Consider the following 19,515-nt stretch of genomic DNA (forward strand, 5'->3'; position numbering starts at 1 on the left):
ATACTCGACAACGCTGCTGTTCTCTAATACTCTTCTACAGGTGAGGGGTGGTGTGGACAGAGCGACGCGGCGGACTGCGTGTACAATATAAGTGCTTTTCCCCTGCAGAGCTCCGCGTGTTACATAAGAAACCCGTTCGACGCGCGCGCTGACGGCTCTCGCGCATCTCTTGTGTACGTTCTGTACTTTTTCGAAGGGGCGTGACGTTGGGTAGTCTATGACGCGATTCGCGCGCGACGAAATACCCGCTCCGCATGTGCTCCCGTCGCATGACACGAACACTCACACAACCATGGCTACCGTTGGTTTCTGTGGAGAGTGGTTTATTTTGATCAGTGACAAGAAACTCGTTGCAACTCACAGCAAACAGGACAGGTAAGAATCCCTCTTAACACGTGTGTGTGTTGTTTACCTGTGTTGAGTTTGAATCCCTCTTTAACATGTGTGTTGTTTACCTGTGTGTTAGGTTTGAATCCCTCTTAACATGTGTGTTGTTTACCTGTGTGTTAGGTTTGAATCCCTCTTACATGTGTGTGTTGTTTACCTGTGTGTTAGGTAAGAATCCCTCTTACACGTGTGTTGTTTACCTGTGTTGAGTTTGAATCCCTCTTAACATGTGTGTTGTTTACCTGTGTGTGAGGTTTGAATCCCTCTTAACATGTGTGTGTTGTTTACCTGTGTGTGAGGTTTGAATCTCTCTTACACATGTGTGTTGTTTACCTGTGTGAGGTTTGAATCCCTCTTAACATGTGGGTGTTTTTATTGCAGAGACACGTTTGTGTTTGACTGCAGCACAGCTGAGAAGAAGCCCAAGAGTGTGAAGGATGATAACAGGTAGTAAGCACATGACTGTAGGTAATGATGTCATTTCTGATCTAAAAATAGGAATGAGAAGAGAAATGCAAAGAAAAAGTCATAGATTTAAAGTTATTAGGTTTGTATTAGTTGAATAAGATCCATAGATTAATAGAGACATATGACTTGTAACGGCTGTCGCGTGTCTCCCCTGTTATCAGTGATGGTGGAGCCTCAGAGGAAACAGGAAGTGACAAAGCCCTCGCCTTCGCCGTGTCTTCATCTGGAAAGCTCGTGGCGCTGACCGATGACTCCAAGAGACTCGTCCTGTTCCAATGTGAGCCGTCATGGCGGTGTATCAGTGTCAGGTAATGAAGAGTTGTAACTCTGTAATGATTCCTTCTGGTCACATGACATCTATTGTTCTGTCCATTCTGGTGAGGGATCCTCCTCTGTTGCTCACCTGAAGGGTTCTCACCTTTTTTTCTCCTGAGGTTTTTTTTTTTTATTCTTTGGGAGTTGTTCCTGATCCGATGTGTCGTCAAAGGTCAGGGATGTCGTATGAGTACAAACTGTAAAGCGCTCTGAGGGGAGTTTGTAATTAGTTACATAGTGACATCGGGCTATAGAAAATAAACTGAATTGAATTGAAAAGGTCCAACTTTGTCCACCACAGCGTTGCACATGGAGGACGCAGTGTGGTCATGGTTGCTCCGTGTGCGTTCCACAGGTGGGTGGTGAGGAGATGCACCGCCCTGACGTTCAGCCGGGCGGAGGACGAGCTGCTGGCGACGGACAAGTCGGGAGACGTGTACTCCTTCTCAGTGGTGGAGCCGCACAGGGAGGGCGAGCTGAAGATGGGCCACCTGTCCATGCTGCTGGCCGTAGTAAGGACACAACCTTTTACATCTTAATGCTCCTAAAAGAGTCAAATATTTTTATTTTAAATAACTGTGATGTCACGAACTGGGGCCGACAAGCTATCCGGACGTTCTTTTCCATGCGCTGCTCGTTGTTTAGTCAGGTTTCCCCCCCCCCCCCCCTGCTGTCTGTCAGAGCATGTCGCCAGACGACAAGTACCTCATCACAGCCGACCGCGACGAGAAGATCCGAGTGAGCCACCGCAGGTCGCCGCACAACATCCAGTCCTTCTGCCTGGGACACCAACAGTGAGGAACCGCGTGCGTGTAGTACAGTGTGATGTCACACATTGTGATTCATTGTTCCATACACATCTAAATATTGGCTACATTTGCACTATAAGGGAAAGAGAGAGAATACTTTATTTGTTGTTCTGTTTCCTTCCAGGTTTGTCAGTGCTCTGCTGGTCCCTGCAGGTCATCCACACTGGCTGCTCTCTGGATCGGGGGTGTGTGTGCATCTCAAGTCACCTTAACATGTACACACACACACGCACACACGCACGCAGGAGGTGAACTGAGAGAAGTTTAGATTATTTCAACGAAACAGCTACATTATATCAGCATCTGCAGTTATAGTTATATGTTCACTTCTTCACAGTCACACTCAGCTTCTCTAAAAGCTCACTTTCTAAACACTTACGCATAAACGGTCTCACACTTGGGCAAGACGTATGTTTTTATTTATTTGATCGAGCAAAGATGTCCTGTACATTGAACCTGTGGCGGCAGAAGGTGAAGGTTTGGAGGATGCAGCGAGGCCAACGGGATGTTCTGTGTGTTCACCAGGACGGGACCGTGAAGCTGTGGGAGTACGAGTCCGGCCGGATGCTGCAGAGCTGCGACCTCAAGGAGCTGCAGGATGCACCGAGCTCCGAGGCCGTCGCACACAAGGTGAGCTCAGCCCTCGTGACTAATATCTCACCACCTGTTGGAGGGACAGGTGGTCACTGCATCACTATGGGCACATCCCGAGTCTCTTAATTGTCGTTTCCTCGCGTGGACCGGACGTCGTTCTCCGCCGCCGTATTGACAGCCGGCCCAAAGCTCTTAATCTGCTCGGAGGAGGAGGGAGGAGGAGGCAGGAGGCAGGAGGGAGGAGGGAGGAGGAGTGCTCGACACGCCCCCTCATTGATCATCAGTTATTTGATTGGACAAACCCCCTTAGTGTTCACCAGTTATTTGATTGGACACGCCCCCTCATTGTTCACCAGTTATCTGATTGGACACGCCCCCTCAGTGTTCACCAGTTATTTGATTGGACACGCCCCCTCATTGTTCACCAGTTATCTGATTGGACACGCCCCCTCAGTGTTCACCAGTTATCTGATTGGACACGTCCCCTCAGTGTTCACCAGATATTTAATTGGACATGCCCCCTCATTGTTCATCAGTTATTTGATTCTAGGATGATTTACGGATCACAGATTAAACTCAAGTTACTTATTAGATTGGTTTTCTGTGCTCATTTGTAGGTCTGAATATCAAAAGTACCACAAACAACCTTCTAATTTAGAAAAAGTATTTTCGTGATCTGAACACAAGCTGCTGGTGTGGGAGGGAACAGGATTGACATGACTTGGTCTGTTCATACTTCTTGTCTTCTCTGCACTATGGTGGAATGAGCATGAGCAAACCACCGGGTCAGTTAACATGTTTATGTGCATTGTGCAGCTGTACGGACACAATACTTCATTCCACACTACTCTATAGTTTGGGTGTTACTTTAGAAGCAGCCTCACACTCCAGCAAAGAGCAGCAACAGGCTGATGATGATGCTCTGATGGGGCTTTGTTTCTACGAGCAACACCTTTCAAACTATACACAGTCATTTAATCTATTGGGGAAATGAAAAGATGCATTAATGCAGCTTTAAAGTGTCCGTAAGCTTTCGAGCCTCCGAGACCTGCCGCTGCTAAAGAGAGCTTTTTGTTTCTTCTGGATAAATACACCTTCAATCAGGCAGAGCCACGTCGGTGCTCTTATTTAAAGTACCAGTTTAAAGACAGTAAGTATCTATTCCACTATTTTGTTTAAAGGAACAGTCCGGTCCCTGAGATGACCTCACCGCTCTGTTTTATTTCCCACAAGGCAACTGTGTGCCGCATCACCAGCTCTCCTGGCGCTCGCTCCGTGGCTGTGCAGTGTGAAAGGTGAGCGTGACTTCCTGTGAGGCATTTGACTCTGCAGGTAGACGACAAGCTCAGTTATAGCAGCAATGAATTCTTTGTGCGCAGAGTTTCGTCCAGTGCCAGTTATGAGGCAGAGCTCTGGCCACACACACATGCATTTCTACAATTTGGGATTGAAGAACATCAGGAGGCCGGTGATTGACACGAAGTGAATGTCAGTGCTGATTGGATCTCACAGCACGACACACACACGTGACTCATTAAGTAGGACATTAACTCTGCAGGAGAACACTCTTCCTCTCCCACTGACTCAATCAGGGAACTTATAGTTGAGCTGAACATCTGGTTCGTTAACATTTACACACTTACAGACTTCTTCTTCTGGCTGAATATGGATCAACCAATACATACAATCCAGCAGCAGAAAAAGATTTATTTCATGTTCCATTGCTCGCCACTTTGTATTTACCTATTCTTTAGTGAACTCATTATTACTAAGATTATTATTATTATCACTTAGGCCATCACTTTTGTGTACTTTCTAATTTATTAGAGAATATTATTTTGTATGTGTTTATTATTATTATTATTATTATTAGTTTTTTAAAATACTATTACTACCTCTACTTATTTACCGACGTGCATTTACATGATTTCTAAAACAAAAATGAGTAAAATGTGCGCTACAGACATTTAAATGTCGAGTCACCGCTGCTCTAGAACGTGTGAGAACCCAACATCAGTATTAATAAGTTCATACACAGTAGAATAATGTATTAAGTAGTAAAGGAGCCAGATCAGGGCTCCAGACTGCGACCAAATGGTCGCATTTTGCGCCTAAAATTAGACACAGTGCGAGTACATTTTTCATCAACTCGCGCATGCGCGACTAGTAAATTAGCAGATTTTTTTTGTTTTTGTTATTCAATATTTTTGTTGCTGACAAACTTGTTCTACACTTCAGCCCACTATAGTTAGCGGTAATGCCTGAATGACTGGTTTGCTAACCGACATTAACTCCAGAAGAAGAAGAAAGGAGACGAAAACCGAAGAAGAAGGCAGCCTGTGTGTGTGTGTGTGTGTGTGGGGGGGGCTAATGTGTGAAAAGAGGCGCACCGCAACGGAGACAATGCGACCGGCGAGGGCCGCAGAGTGAGAGGTCCACGAGGGGATCCTCACCACCGAGCGGCGTCCCCGTCCCCCGAGTTGAATCTCTGGGTCGACTCAGCCGACTCTCACATGTCTGCCCCTAGAGACTGATGCTCACGGTAAACACATTCGATTGGGAGCGCGCGAGGGTTTTGATAAAGTTAGCGGAAGGATTTAAGTGACAACATCCGGTTTTGCAAAGTTAGCGTAAAGAACCACGTGAAACAACATCCGTTTTTGAAAATAAGATGTCGACAAATCATACACGAACATATAAAAGTAAACAATGAACTGATTTTGTATCTTTAGAGATCGTTTCTGAGATTTAGCTTAACATATGCTAAGATTAGAACATTTTTACTGGACCAAGGAAGAGTTTATAAAAATTAGTCAGACTTGTGTATGTTAAGAAAAGTCCTGTATATAGATTTCCCCAAGAGTTCCAGGAAATGAATGATGCAGATGTGTTCCATACATATCTGAAATCCCCTACAATAGCAATTAAACAATTGTAATGTATCAATTAGGACATTTTTCAAAGTAAAAGTCCTAAATGTTTTAAGATCTGTAATTTCTTTAATGTTTGAGTTGCTTTATATATGTATTTCCTCATAGTCCTCATAGCAATAATGCTACACAAAAAATAGAATGCTTCAATCGACACCGTGATCGGTATTATCTGTGATCGGCAGATACTGATTTCAGTGATCGGTGATCGGCACCAAAAACCTGATCGGTGCATCTCTAGAAACCAACAAATGTTTTGATTGGCCACATCGAAGTGCAACATGCACATGCTCAAGGTATGTTTTTTCTTAAAATATGTTTAAACTCAATACAGTAACTTCTGAAGAGTTCTCTGTTGTGAATGTTTTGCAGTTCATGAAGGCAAAAGGCATAAGATTGTATATTGTCAAATTATTTATCAGAAATACAGTAGAAATGATGGGAAAACTTTGCAAGTCGATTTATACTGTGCGCGGGTTTTTCCTGCATAGAGAAAATTTGGGCGAGCCGAGAAGAGTTGTTTCACGGGGAGGGTGCTAGTGAGGTGTGCTTACCCGTGTGCGCGGATGTGTGCGCGCATCATGGCAGAGCGGCCAGCTGCTGATCACTCACTCAATATCTCGACTGCATGAATAGATGGTGCAGCAGCATGCAAAAGTTTGACCCAGGAAAACCCTGTAGCCCTAAATTTTCTGCTTGCGCCCCTAACATTTTAAGTTAGGGGCCACTGTGCTCCTAGTTAAAAAAGTTAGTCTGGAGCCCTGCAGATGGATGTAGCAAAACACAAAACACAATATTCTCCTCTTAAATGTCGTGGAGTAAAGTCGTGAAGTCTCAGTATTTCATCAAATGTGCTGGAGTACTCTTCACCTCCGTAACGGAGGGATTGTAGAAAAGGGAAAAGAACGTGTAACAACCTTGTAGACGTGGAATGAGTGAACGTGTAATGTGACCCGGTGGCACCACAAGAACTAAGAATAACTGTATGGAAATAGACTTTAGTGAAGTTCTCTTTGACTTATTCAGGTCATGTGGAGGTCGCGGTATTAAACTGTAAATGTTTCACTCTCAGTTTAAAGTTTCTCAGTCACTTAAAGTTCCAAACGTTATTCAAGCGTTGTGGACAGGAAGCTGCTGTTCTCTTGACACTTAAAGCTGTGTTGGCCCAACACAGCTTTAAGTGTCCCTTTCAATGTATTTGTGGACGTATGGAGGCACAAGGTCACGGTGGAGCTGTGTCGTACAGTGTAGATGACACTTAAGGTCACTGAAGGTCAGAGGCGCAAAGTGAAGCCGACACCTCAGTGTTGAGAATACATTCAAACCAGTGATGGAAGAGTCCAACACTTTGATGTTCAACACTTTGATGTTCAACACTGTGATGTTCAACACTGATGTCCAACACTGTGATGTTCAACACTTTGATGTTCAACACTGTGTTGTCCAACACTGTGATGTCCAACACTTTGATGTTCAACACTGTGATGTCCAACACTGTGATGTCCAACACTTTGATGTTCAACACTTTGATGTTCAACACTGTGATGTCCAACACTTTGATGTGTCCTCAGTGTGTTTAACACTTTGATGTCCAACACTGTGATGTCCAACACTTTGATGTTCAACACTTTGATGTTCAACACTTTGATGTTCAACACTTTGATGTTTAACACTTTGATGTGTCCTCAGTGTGTTCAACACTTTGTTGTGTCCTGTGTGTGTTAAACACTTTGTTGTGTCCTGTGTGTCCTCAGAGTGTCCACCGTTCAGTTGTTTACGCTGCACCAGGAGGGCGAGGAGAAGCTCCTCCCACACAGCAGGCTCTCCCTGCCCCACTGCCCCCTGGACATGACCTTTGACCCCGAGGGCCGTCTCTGGGTGCTGATGGACTCCAGTGATGTTCCGCTTCAGATGTACACACTCAGACGAGACTCCTGGGAGGTACAGTGTGATGTCACACATTGAGACTCATTGTTCCATACACACCCAAAGATTTGTTGATATCATTCAAAGCTAAATATTGGCTACATTTGCAATATAATGGTGTTTGTGTATATATACACTACCGTTCAAAAGTTTGGGATTACTTAGAAATGTCCTTATTTTTCAAAGAAAAGCATTGTTTTTTTCAATGAAGATAACATTAAATCAATCAGAAATACACTCTATACATTGTTAATGTGGTAAATGACTATTCTAGGTGGAAACGTCTGGTTTCTAATGAAATATCTCCATAGGTGTATAGAGGCCCATTCCATCAACTAATGGTACATTGTGTTTGCTAATCGCCTTAGAACAGGGATTCCCAAAGTGTGGTGCGCGAGAGGAAAAATGTAATGGTGGTCTAATGGTGTAATAATTAATATTAAACATTCTCAGGGCTCTCAAGTGTCATTTCGGTCTTAACTCACACACTCCCGCCACGCATCGTATTTCTTACGCTGAAAAAACCTCTCGGCTATTTAATGTTTGAATGCAGGGGTGCTCAATACGTCGATTGTGGTCGCCGCAGAGCTCCGACGCCGGTCTGCGCGCATCGGGACGGAGCAAAGAAAAAGTCACCCCCCCCCCCCCCCCGTCGTCAACAACTCTTGCATTCTGTCGCGTTTTTTGTTTACGGTGTGGGGGATTGGGGGTACGTGAACCCGGTCGGGATGTAGAAGGGGGTGCGTGGTCTAAAAAGTTTGGGAACCCCTGCCTTAGAAGACTAATGGATGATTAGAAAACCCTTGAAAACCCTTGTGCAATTATGTTAGCACAGCTGAAAACTGTTTTGCTGATGAGAGAAGCTATAAAACTGGCCTTCCTTTGAGCTAGTTGATTATCTGGAGCATCACATTTGTGGGTTCGATAAGACTCTCAAAATGGCCAGAAAAAAAGAACTTTCATGTGAAACTCGCCAGTCTATTCTTGTTCTTAGAAATGAAGGCTATTCCATGCGAGAAATTGCAAAGAAACAGAAAATTTCCTACAGCGGTGTGTACTACTCCCTTCAGAGAACAGCACAAACGGGCTCTAACCAGAGCAGAAAGAGAAGTGGGAGGCCCCGGTGCACAACTCAGCAAGAAGACAAGTACATTAGAGTCTCCAGTTTGAGAAATAGACGCCTCACAGGTCCTCAACTGGCAGCTTCTTTAAATGGTACCCATAAACGCCAGTGTCAACGTCGACAGTGAGGAGGCGACTCGGGATGCTGGCCTTCTAGGCAGAGTGGCAAAGAAAAGCCATATCTGAGACTGGCCAATAAAAGAAAAGATTGGTATGGGCAAAGAACACAGGCATTGGACAGAGGAAGATTGGAAAAAGGTGTTATGGACAGATGAATCCAAGTTTGAGGTGTTTGGATCACACAGAAGAACATTTGTGAGACGCAGAACAGGTGAAAAGATGCTGGAAGAGTGCCTGACACCATCTGTCAAGCATGGTTGAGGTAATGTGATGGTCTGGGGCTGCTTTGGTGCTGGTAAAGTGGGAGATTTGTACCAGGTAAAAGGGATTTTAAATAAGGAAGGCTATCACTCCATTTTGCAACGCCATGCCATACCCTGTGGGCAGCGCTTGATTGGAGCCAATGTCCTCCTCCAACAGGACAATGACCCAAAGCACACCTCCAAATTGTGCAAGAACTATTTAGGGAAGAAGCAGGCAGCTGGTAAGCTGTCTGTAATGGAGTGGCCAGCACAGTCACCAGATCTCAACCCCATTGAGCTGTTGTGGGAGCAGCTTGACCGTATGGTCTGCAAGAAGTGCCCATCAAGCCAATCCAACTTGTGGAGGTGCTTCAGGAAGCGTGGGGTGACATTTCAACAGATTACCTCAACAAATTAACAGCTAGAATGCCAAAGGTTTGCAATGCTGTAATTGCTGAAAAAGGAGCATTCTTTGACGTAAGCAAAGTTTGAAGAAAAAAATTAATACTTAAAATACAAATCATTATTTCTAACCTTGTCAATGTCTTGACTATATTTTCTATACATTTTGCAACTCATTTGATAAATAAAAGTGTGAGTTTTCATGGAAAACACGAAATTGTCTGGGTGATCCCAAACTTTTGAACGGTAGTGTACATATATATATACATATATTAGTGCTGTGAAAAATAACACGTTAACGCCTTATGATTAAATTACAGGATTAATTTGTTGGAACCTTTTGTTCACCCTTTGCTTCACATTGTAAAATTAAAGAACTCTTAACCCAAAAACGGCAACGGTCGCTCTGATTGGTCGGCTGAGGAGCTCGCGCTCGACTCAACCCCCTGTTGTGCACATCTGGCCAGTACAGAGTATTACAGCTCAGTTAGAAAGTCAATGACTAATGTGACAGTCACACAGTTTGAATTTGAATTTGTCTATATCTTAAATTCTGATACAAATTCTGAATTGCATTTTAGTTTAATTATGATTCTCACTCTAATATCTAACACGGTAATATATTTCTATGATGTAAAGTCCGATCTTGTTCCTCAGTGTAAATACAGGCTGACTTCCCTGTAGTAGAACGTATGACACTGCAGGACATGGTTGGTAGCTATACCATGAGGTGGACCCCCCCCCCCCCCCCTGGAAATCTCCTGTTGTTAAAAGGCCATTTTAAAGAGAGCTGCTTCTGTGTGATGTGTTCATTCTGCAGTGGACACACTCTCCATCTCTAGTGTCCACCATGTCCTCAGACTTCTGCCTCGCTCTCTCACTCTCTTGCTCCCTAGTGTGACGCTGGGAGCCCTGAAGTGAATAGAGTGACTGAAGCCTTCAAGCCACACTCAGAGACACTTGAGGGTGAGTCATCGCACACACACACCCACACACACGCACCCCACACACAGATGGAGACACATATACACACACAGACACACACACAACCCTACATACTTACATGTGGCCTTTTAGCCTCTTGTCTCCTATGTCCTACCGCTTTTATCCTTGCATTCTCTAGACTGATATAGCCGCAGTGTCACGTGACTTCACTAACCGCCTCCCCCATAAATCACATCTATAAATTAAATGGGCTTAATTGACACTGTGGGCGGGGCCAGCCCTGCTGTGTGTGACACTGTGGGTGGGGCCAGCCCTACTGTGTGTGTGACACTGTGGGCGGAGCCAGCCCTGCTGTGTGTGACACTGTGGGCGGGGCCAGCCCTGCTGTGTGTGACACTGTGGGCGGAGCCAGCCCTGCTGTGTGTGACACTGTGGGTGGGGCCAGCCCTACTGTGTGTGACACTGTGGGCGGAGCCAGCCCTGCTGTGTGTGACACTGTGGGTGGGGCCAGCCCTGCTGTGTGTGACACTGTGGGCGGAGCCAGCCCTGCTGTGTGTGACACTGTGGGTGGGGCCAGACCTACTGTGTGTGACACTGTGGGCGGAGCCAGCCCTGCTGTGTGTGACACTGTGGGTGGGGCCAGCCCTACTACACTGTGGGTGGGGCCAGCCCTACTGTGTGTGACACTGTGGGCGGATCCAGCCCTGCTGTGTGTGACACTGTGGGTGGGGCCAGCCCTACTGTGGGGCTTCTATGGGGCCAGCATGGGCCTGATTTGTATTTATGGAGGTTAAAAAGGCATGTCCTTTGATTTAAATGAGCGACTGTGGTTCAGTGTGAGCAGGTCGTCCTTTAATCAGAGGATCGGGGGTTCGATCCTCTGCTCAAATGTGTCCATGTGTCCTTGGGCAAGACACTTGACCTCAAATGTCGCCCGTAGCAGTTCTACGGTGTGTGAATGTTAGTTAGTGCTGATGTGCAGGTGGAACCGTAGCTCCTCCCATCAGGGTGTGAATGATGTCATGTGGTGTTAAAGTGCTTTGAGTGGTCAGAAGACTCTGAGTTCTGGTCCTTTTACCATGTGAAGGAAATCTCCTGATCAAGGATGAGTCCAAGATTCTTCACAGTGGGACTGAGGGCCGAGGCAAAGCCTTCTGGCTCGGTGCTGGGCCCGACCCCAGCCTCACGAGAGGTCACTAGAGCCGGGTTAAAAACAAAAGGCCGTCCATGACACTGTGTAATGGACTTAGAAGCTCGTTCAGTGAGACTCAGGAGGCCTCCGTTTTTACTCTCTGCTCTCTGCTCCACAGCCTCCAGGGGGACCGACAGCCGCTTCGAGCACCTGTTCAAGGTGAGCTTCGACAACGTGACGTCGTACCTGCAGAAGAAGCAGCAGCGGCTGGAGGAGCAGCAGCTGAAGAGGGCGAAGGCACGCAAAGCAAGCGGCAGCAAGAAGGCCAAGAAGGAGGAGGTGGCAGGAGCTGGAATTCAGTCCTCCGCCTGAACGGACTCTTTGAGAGACAACTGTCACTTCCTGTTTGAGGATCGTGTTTAAATTGATGATCGTGTTTAAGTTGATGATCGTGTTTAAGTTGCGTTGATGAAGCCCCCAGGGAGCATGTGCTGCACCACATGGCCTCTGGGGGAGAGATTTATGTTTGTTTTACATTCTTAGCTGATTTATGCAAAATAAATGTTGCAGCGAGGCCTTCTGTTCCTGACACATAATATCACGGCCTCTCCTCACGCTCAACCTGTTACTTCCTGTGCATTGCATCACACTGTGTGTCATGTTTCTCTCATGCATAGAATTGATACAGCGTTTATGAAATTGAAGACCGTCTCTGATTGGCCACAGTGTTGTGTGACCAGCGTCCAGTCAGAGGGAGGCAGCACAGGAAGTAGACGAGGAGACAGGAGCAGTGTTTCCTCAAGCGGATGTTGAGGTGCTCCTGATGCATGTCTCTGTGGCGTTCCAGTGCTCCTCCTATCAGACTGTCTAGTGTGCAGTGTGCCAACATACCAGGATGTCTGACTGCATCGGCTCTGCGTCTGGCTCTGCTGACCCACAATGCTTTGCCCTGGGAGGTATGTCACATGACAGCTCTGACCAATGAAGAAACGGTGACAAAGAAGATGAGGAATACAATTGGTAACAAAGAGAATAAGAGGCCATGGGATGCATTCACATTTAACATTGAGAAGTTTTAAACCCTCTGAAACCCAAACATAGATATTAAATATGTTTCTCCAGGTTTGAACCTTCTGATTAAGAAACTGATCTCAGCTGATCAGTGGAACAGACTTAGTTCTGGTCTGGACAGTTTTTAGTGAACATTCTAATAAAAAAGGACCTAAGATATTGATATAATGATCAATATAATAATAAAATGATCGTATCATGTTTTTAGTGGATTTAATAGTGTTAAACTAATACTTATACTAATAAAAACACAGTTAGATGTTTTCTCTCCAGCGCTCTGACTTTTATACAAGTTATTAAAGAAAGTTGTTTGTGGTCTTTCTGTTCAGACCTACAATAAACACCTTGTCACCAGATGGCGAATCAGAAAACAAATGTAATATATAACTTGAGTTTGATCTGTGATTCGTCTTCACTGGTTGGAAACTCCAGAGATCAGTCCAATCAAATGACTGATGAACAATGAGGGGGGGGGGGGGTGTCCAATCAAATAACTGATGAACAATGAGGGGGGGTGTCCAATCAAATGACTGATGTACAATGAGGGGGTGGTGTCCAATCAAATAACTGATGAACAATGAGGGGGTCCAATCAAATAACTGATGAACAATGAGGAGGGGTGTCCAATCAAATGACTGATGAACAATGAGGGGGGGTGTCCAATCAAATGACTGATGTACAATGAGGGGGGGGTGTCCAATCAAATAACTGATGAACAATGGGGGGGTGTCCAATCAAATGACTGATGTACAATGAGGGGGCGTGTCCAACCAAATAAATGGTGAACAATGAGGGGGGGTGTCCAATCAAATAAATGGTGAACAATGAGGGGGGGTGTCCAATCAAATGACTGATGAACAATGAGGGGGTGTGTCCAATCAAATAACTGATGTACAATGAGGGGGCGTGTCCAATCAAATAAATGGTGAACAATGAGGGGGCGTGTCCAATCAAATAAATGGTGAACAAAGGAGGGGTGTCCAATCAAATAAATGGTGAACAATGAGGGGGCGTGTCCAATCAAATACATGGTGAACAATGAGGGGGCATGTCCAATCAAATACATGGTGAACAATGAGGGGGCATGTCCAATCAAATAACTGATGAACAATGAGGGGGTGTGTCCAACCAAATAAATGGTGAACAATGTGGGGGCGTGTCCAATCAAATACATGGTGAACAATGAGGGGGGGTGTCTAATCAAATAAATGGTGAATAATGAGGGGGCGTGTCCAATCAAACAACTGATGTACAATGAGGGGGCATGTCCAATCAAACAACTGATGTACATTGAGGTGACGTGTCCAATCAAATAACTGATGAACAATGAGGGGGCGTGTCCAATCAAATGACTGATGAACAATGAGGGGGCGTGTCCAATCAAATGACTGATGAAAAATGAGGGGGCGTGTCCAATCAAATGACTGATGAACAATGAGGGGGCATGCCCAATCAAATAACTGATGTACAATGAGGGGGCGTGTCCAATCAAACAACTGATGAACAATGAGGGGGCATGTCCAATCAAACAACTGATGAACAATGAGGGGGCGTGTCCAGTGTTAAAACACTTCCTGGAAGCCCGCTCTTGCATATTTCTGAACAAATGTGCATTTATCAAATCACCAAAAGGTCCAAAGTCTAGAGCTCTCGGTCCGGTGCTGACTCCCAGTCTTATGAATGGGCCATAATTAGCAGACCATTATTCATACAGTGTATGTAAGAGAGTATAAACAGGTTTGGATAACTGTAGCAGATAATACATGAAGCAGATATTAACTGTCCAGACAAGATTTTTGTAATGAAAGTAATCCTTTTATTTTTTGTAGTAAAGAACAAAGGTCACTAGAAATCTGTACAATTTGTTAAAAAAAACAACCCTTTTTAAATAAAAAACAATGCGAGATCTGTATCTAAATATTGTTCACTGAAGTTCAGTTGCCATGTCCTGAAAGAGGCTTTGGATTGTCCGTCTGGTCCGCCAGTCCATCAGTAGTTTGTAACGCCGTCTCACGTCCACTTCATGACACGTCTGTGGGGGACCGGAGATCACATGCTGGTCCTCCGCCAGAAGAAGAAGTGAGGGATGGAAACGACAACTCCAGTTCATTTTATGTCTCAGTGCTCCACTCTGGTGCTCTACTGATGCTGCAACAGATGGTACAATAATAACAATATATTTAATTTGTACAGCGCTTTTTAAGGTAAACAAAGACACTTTACATGTTACATTCATACACCGTGTCTACGGAGAGCAACTCAGGGTTAAGTGTCTTGAAGGGCGGGGATTGAACCTCCAACCCCCTGATTGAAAGACAGACCTCCTAACCTCTGACCCTGGTCGCCTTTATACAGAGGATTGGCAAATCGATCCCCAGCTAGCCCAAGTTGATGAGTAGCTGGGTCTACGCTCTACGACGCACCATCATATCTTAAGAATCTTAAAGTACCATATTACCCCACTAGAGGGCTTATAGAACCATGTTACCCCACTAGAGGGCTTATAGTACCATTTTACTACACTCGAGGGCTTGTAGTAACATGTTACTCCACTAGAGCTTGTAGTACCATGTTACCCCACTAGAGGGCTTATAGAACCATGTTACCCCACTAAAGGGCTTATAGTACCATGTTACCCCACTAGAGGGCTTATAGTACCATGTTACCCCACTAGAGGGCTTATAGTACCATGTTACCCCACTAGAGGGCTTATAGTACCATGTTACTCCACTAGAGGGCTTGTAGTACCATGTTACCCCACTAGAGGGCTTATAGTACCATGTTACCCCACTAGAGGGCTTATAGTAACATGTTACTCCACTAGAGGGCTTATAGTACCATGTTACCCCACTAGAGGGCTTATAGTACCATGTTACTCCACTAGAGGGCTTGTAGGACCATGTTACCCCACTAGAGGGCTTATAGTACCATGTTACCCCACTAGAGAGCTTATAGTACCATGTTACCCCACTAGAGGGCTTATAGTACCATGTTACCCCACTAGAGGGCTTATAGTACCATGTTACTCCACTAGAGCTTGTAGTACCATGTTACTCCACTAGAGGCCTTATAGTACCATGTTACCCCACTAGAGAGCTTATAGTAACATGTTACTCCACTAGAGGGCTTGTAGTACCATGTTACCCCACTAGAGAGCTTGTAGTACCATGTTACTCCACTAGAGAGCTTGTAGTACCATGTTACCCCACTAGAGAGCTTGTAGTACTATATTACCCCACTAGAGGGCTTGTAGTACCATATTACCCCACTAGAGAGCTTGTAGTAACATGTTACCCCACTAGAGAGCTTGTAGTACCATGTTACCCCACTAGAGAGCTTGTAGTAACATGTTACCCCACTAGAGAGCTTGTAGTACCATATTACTCCACTAGAGAGCTTGTAGTAACATGTTACCCCACTAGAGAGCTTGTAGTAACATGTTACCCCACTAGAGAGCTTGTAGTACCATGTTACCCCACTAGAGAGATTGTAGTACCATGTTACTCCACTAGAGAGCTTGTAGTACCATATAACTCCACTAGAGAGCTTGTAGTACCATGTTACTCCACTAGAGAGCTTGTAGTAACATGTTACCCCACTAGAGAGCTTGTAGTACCATATTACTCCACTAGAGAGCTTGTAGTACCATGTTACCCCACTAGAGAGCTTGTAGTAACATGTTACCCCACTAGAGAGCTTGTAGTACCATATTACTCCACTAGAGAGCTTGTAGTAACATGTTACCCCACTAGAGAGCTTGTAGTACCATGTTACCCCACTAGAGAGCTTGTAGTAACATGTTACCCCACTAGAGAGCTTGTAGTACCATATTACTCCACTAGAGAGCTTGTAGTAACATGTTACCCCACTAGAGAGCTTGTAGTACCATGTTACCCCACTAGAGAGCTTGTAGTACCATGTTACCCCACTAGAGAGCTTGTAGTACCATGTGGGCGGCTTTAGCTCAGTGGGGTAAGAGGGCCGTCCTGCAACCGCAGGGTTGTGGGTTCGATCCCCGCTCTCCCCATTAGTTGCAAGTCGAAGTGTCCTTGAGCAAGGCACTGAACCCCCAGTTGCTTCCCGGGCGCTTCACCGCAGCCCACTGCTCCTTAATAACTAAGGATGGGTTAAATGCAGAGAACTAATTTCCCCTTAGGGATTAATAAAAGTGTATATTCTTATTCTTATTCTTACCCCACTAGAGAGCTTGTAGTACCATGTTACTCCACTCGAGGGCTTGTAGTACCATGTTACTCCACTCGAGGGCTTGTAGTACCATGTTACTCCACTAGAGAGCTTGTAGTACCATGTTACCCCACTAGAGAGCTTGTAGTACCATGTTACCCCACTAGAGAGCTTGTAGTACCATGTTACCCCACTAGAGAGCTTGTAGTACCATGTTACTCCACTCGAGGGCTTGTAGTACCATGTTACTCCACTCGATGGCTTGTAGTACCATGTTACTCCACTAGAGGGCTTGTAGTACCATGTTACCCCACTAGAGAGCTTGTAGTACCATGTTACTCCACTCGAGGGCTTGTAGTACCATGTTACCCCACTAGAGGGCTTATAGTAACATGTTACCCCACTAGAGGGCTTATATTACCATATTACATCACTTGAGAGAATGTAGTCCCATATTACCCAAAATTACCCCACTGAAAGACAGACCTGCTAACCAGTCGCCCCCGGACACCTGGACACACACTGACACTAAACACTGCTCGCTTCTTTCCTACCTTTCAAAACATCTTTACTTCTTCTTCGCTCCCATGGTCAAGGTCTCGTTTTTCTTCTTCTGCACCTGAAGGCAACATTACGTGTCGTCAGTGACGATGTGCAGCGAGCGCAACGTGACTGCACACACACACACACTCATAGAGCTCCTCCCACCTCGTTCATGGCGTCGTCGATCTGTTTGAGTTCTTCGTATCGGTTTCTTGACTCTCTGAGCGGCTGCACCATCGCCTCCTCGATCTGTGGGAACAGCTACACACACACACACACACACACACACATGCACCTCATTACGTTGCGTCATAGAACTGTGACGGTCACATAAGCAGCAGTGTGTTTAGAGGGATCCTCCTCTGGTGCTGTCCTGAAGGGTTCTGACCTTTTTCCCCCTGAAATGATTTTTTCTACTTTTTGGGAGCTGTTCCTGATCCGCTGTGAGGTCAAAGGTCAGGGATGTCTTATGTGTACAGATTGTAAAGCCCTCTGAGGGGAGTTTGTGATTTGTGATATCGGGCTACACAAAATAAACTGAATTGATGTAGAGTGTGGCAACAGGCAGTCAGCCCCACTTCACCTGCTTTCACTGCCAACGGCTTTGGGGATGCACAATGTCACCCAAAGCCAAACCGTATCACGATGGTGGGTGTTGTGCACATTCACCTTCATCACAGCCTCAAACATCGGGATGAGGACGAACTTGATGAAGCCGATCTGAGCGGTCGGCTTGGTGACCTTCTCTCTGTCCATGAACGGAGCCACGGGAAGCCCTTCAGTCTTCTCCCTGTCGCTCTGAGACACACACACACACACACACACACACACACAATCACCATCAACACACTCCTCAAGAAGAGGAGTGTTATGGCTGAGAGTAAATCCTCCCCTTACTGTTGTTCACCTCCCTGCCTGAGGGGGGTGCTATGCTGTTTTGCTTTTCTCTTCCCCTTACAGGTGATTGGACGGAGCACATAAGAGGGAACCTGTGGGGGCTGTCTCTCTCTCTCTCCAGCTTCCAACCAGGCCATGCTGCACAGCTCTAATTGTGGGTGGGGGGAGTATAACGGGTGTCGGTAGGGGTGAGAAGCCCTTTTTGTTTGATACTGTTTTCTCTTGTTTTTCAGTAGGGAGTTAGGTAAGTGATTTGTAGTTTTGTTTGTTTCGGTTATGGTCTCGGGAAGGTAGCTGACTTGCTTAGATTGTTTTGTTTGTTGTTTTGGGCCAGGCTCACCCTGAAGAATTGTGGACACCCGAACCAAACATAAACATCCTTGTTCCTGACTCCGCAGCATTGGTCCTAATTTGGGAGGTGGGGAGACCGACCTGGTGCTACGCTCTGGCATCCCTAGGCCGGGCGTAACAAGGAGCGAGCATGTATTGTTCGCTCATTCATAGACAGCTTTTAGGGGAAGTTCATGGCTTGAAAATAAAGGGAATAAATCCCTTTCCCCATTTACCCGGTTTCCCTTTTCTATTTTTATTCTTTGATCTTTTATCACATTTTTTAAAAGTTAGTCTCATCATTGCTGACATGATGATGGTGTCTGACAAAAACTACCTGCATGAAGTACTCCTCCAGCAGGCAGTCCACCCAGGGCTCGGCCACCTCCATGGGCCGCACCTCGTTGGAGATGTCGCAGCACTTGATGAGCACCATCTTCAGCTGCAGAGCACAGGGGTCAGAGGTCACCATGGTACTGTCGTATTACAGTCATTCATATTGCTATTAACTTTGCTGCTTTTATTATCATTTTTATTCCACTATATCTGCTGTTATTCTTGGTAGTTGTAACCTTTTCATCTTCTTACTATTCATTGAATGTATTATTCATTCTGTACACATGACATCTGTTGCTTCTGCTCTCCTGAAGGGTTCTTCTCTTTTTCTCACCTTAAAGGTCTTTTTTTAGGAGTTTTTCCTGATCTGATGTGAGGTCAAAGGTCAGGGATGTCGTATGTGTACAGACTGTAAAGCCCTCTGAGGGGAGTTTTTTATTTGTGATGTTGGGCTATACAAAATAAATGTAATACATTTTAATATCCTTCCTACAAGATTAATTTGACAATCTGTAATGATGCTAAACTTGTACAGTGATGCGACTCCTGAGTCACATGGCAGTAATGATACCACGTTGTGTCCTGCATTCATCGTTTTACTTGCGTAAGAGTATAAATATGTTATTAGCAAAACCCACATAAATGGTGCCATGTGTAATATCTGCCCGTAATGTGGTTAAAACCCAAAGAAAATGAACCGACAGCATCAGCAGAATGTGAAGAGTGATCTTATGTTTATATTGTGCTGCAGATTCTTCTTA

The 19,515-nt window shown here is 45.3% G+C and overlaps 2 protein-coding genes across 5 annotated transcripts in view; one reads left to right on the forward strand and one right to left on the reverse strand.

Annotated features, from left to right (window-relative positions):
- Positions 1 to 217: 217 nt before the first annotated feature.
- Positions 218 to 11,966, forward strand: wdr4 (WD repeat domain 4). 2 transcript variants are annotated; one of them, XM_056422620.1, is made up of 11 exons: positions 218 to 375; positions 769 to 834; positions 1,017 to 1,163; positions 1,526 to 1,682; positions 1,852 to 1,964; positions 2,104 to 2,164; positions 2,505 to 2,609; positions 3,807 to 3,868; positions 7,258 to 7,444; positions 10,212 to 10,281; positions 11,571 to 11,966. In XM_056422620.1, the coding sequence occupies exons 1-11, from the start codon at positions 218 to 220 to the stop codon at positions 11,762 to 11,764; spliced, it is 1,320 nt and encodes a 439-aa protein (XP_056278595.1). In that variant the 3' UTR covers positions 11,765 to 11,966. The 2 variants fall into 2 exon arrangements, with proteins under 2 accessions (XP_056278595.1, XP_056278605.1); XM_056422630.1 differs by lacking the exons at positions 218 to 375; positions 769 to 834 and adding an exon at positions 874 to 934.
- A 2,296-nt stretch (positions 11,967 to 14,262) lies between these two features.
- The window catches only part of pde9aa (phosphodiesterase 9aa), a 52,082-nt gene continuing 46,829 nt past the window's right edge, over positions 14,263 to 19,515 (reverse strand). For all 3 annotated transcript variants that reach the window (XM_056422586.1, XM_056422576.1, XM_056422568.1), the window contains 5 exons: positions 18,756 to 18,860; positions 17,861 to 17,989; positions 17,357 to 17,452; positions 17,203 to 17,267; positions 14,263 to 14,611 (listed from right to left, as the gene is read on the reverse strand). In XM_056422586.1, the coding sequence (XP_056278561.1) occupies positions 17,217 to 17,267; positions 17,357 to 17,452; positions 17,861 to 17,989; positions 18,756 to 18,860 (381 nt within the window). In that variant the 3' untranslated portion in view covers positions 14,263 to 14,611; positions 17,203 to 17,216. The remainder of the gene's footprint in view (positions 14,612 to 17,202; positions 17,268 to 17,356; positions 17,453 to 17,860; positions 17,990 to 18,755; positions 18,861 to 19,515) is intronic.

This window comes from Pseudoliparis swirei, chromosome 2 (assembly GCF_029220125.1).
Source record: "Pseudoliparis swirei isolate HS2019 ecotype Mariana Trench chromosome 2, NWPU_hadal_v1, whole genome shotgun sequence".
Classification (NCBI taxonomy): Eukaryota; Metazoa; Chordata; class Actinopteri; order Perciformes; family Liparidae; genus Pseudoliparis; species Pseudoliparis swirei.

Coding starts and splice junctions, on each gene's coding strand:
- wdr4 (XM_056422620.1), top strand. CDS start 218: ATGACGCGATTCGCGCGCGACGAAATACCCGCTCCGCATGTGCTCCCG. Junction 1,164..1,525: donor TGGCGGTGTATCAGTGTCAG/GTAATGAAGAGT, acceptor TGCGTTCCACAG/GTGGGTGGTGAGGAGATGCA. Junction 3,869..7,257: donor GTGGCTGTGCAGTGTGAAAG/GTGAGCGTGACT, acceptor GTGTGTCCTCAG/AGTGTCCACCGTTCAGTTGT.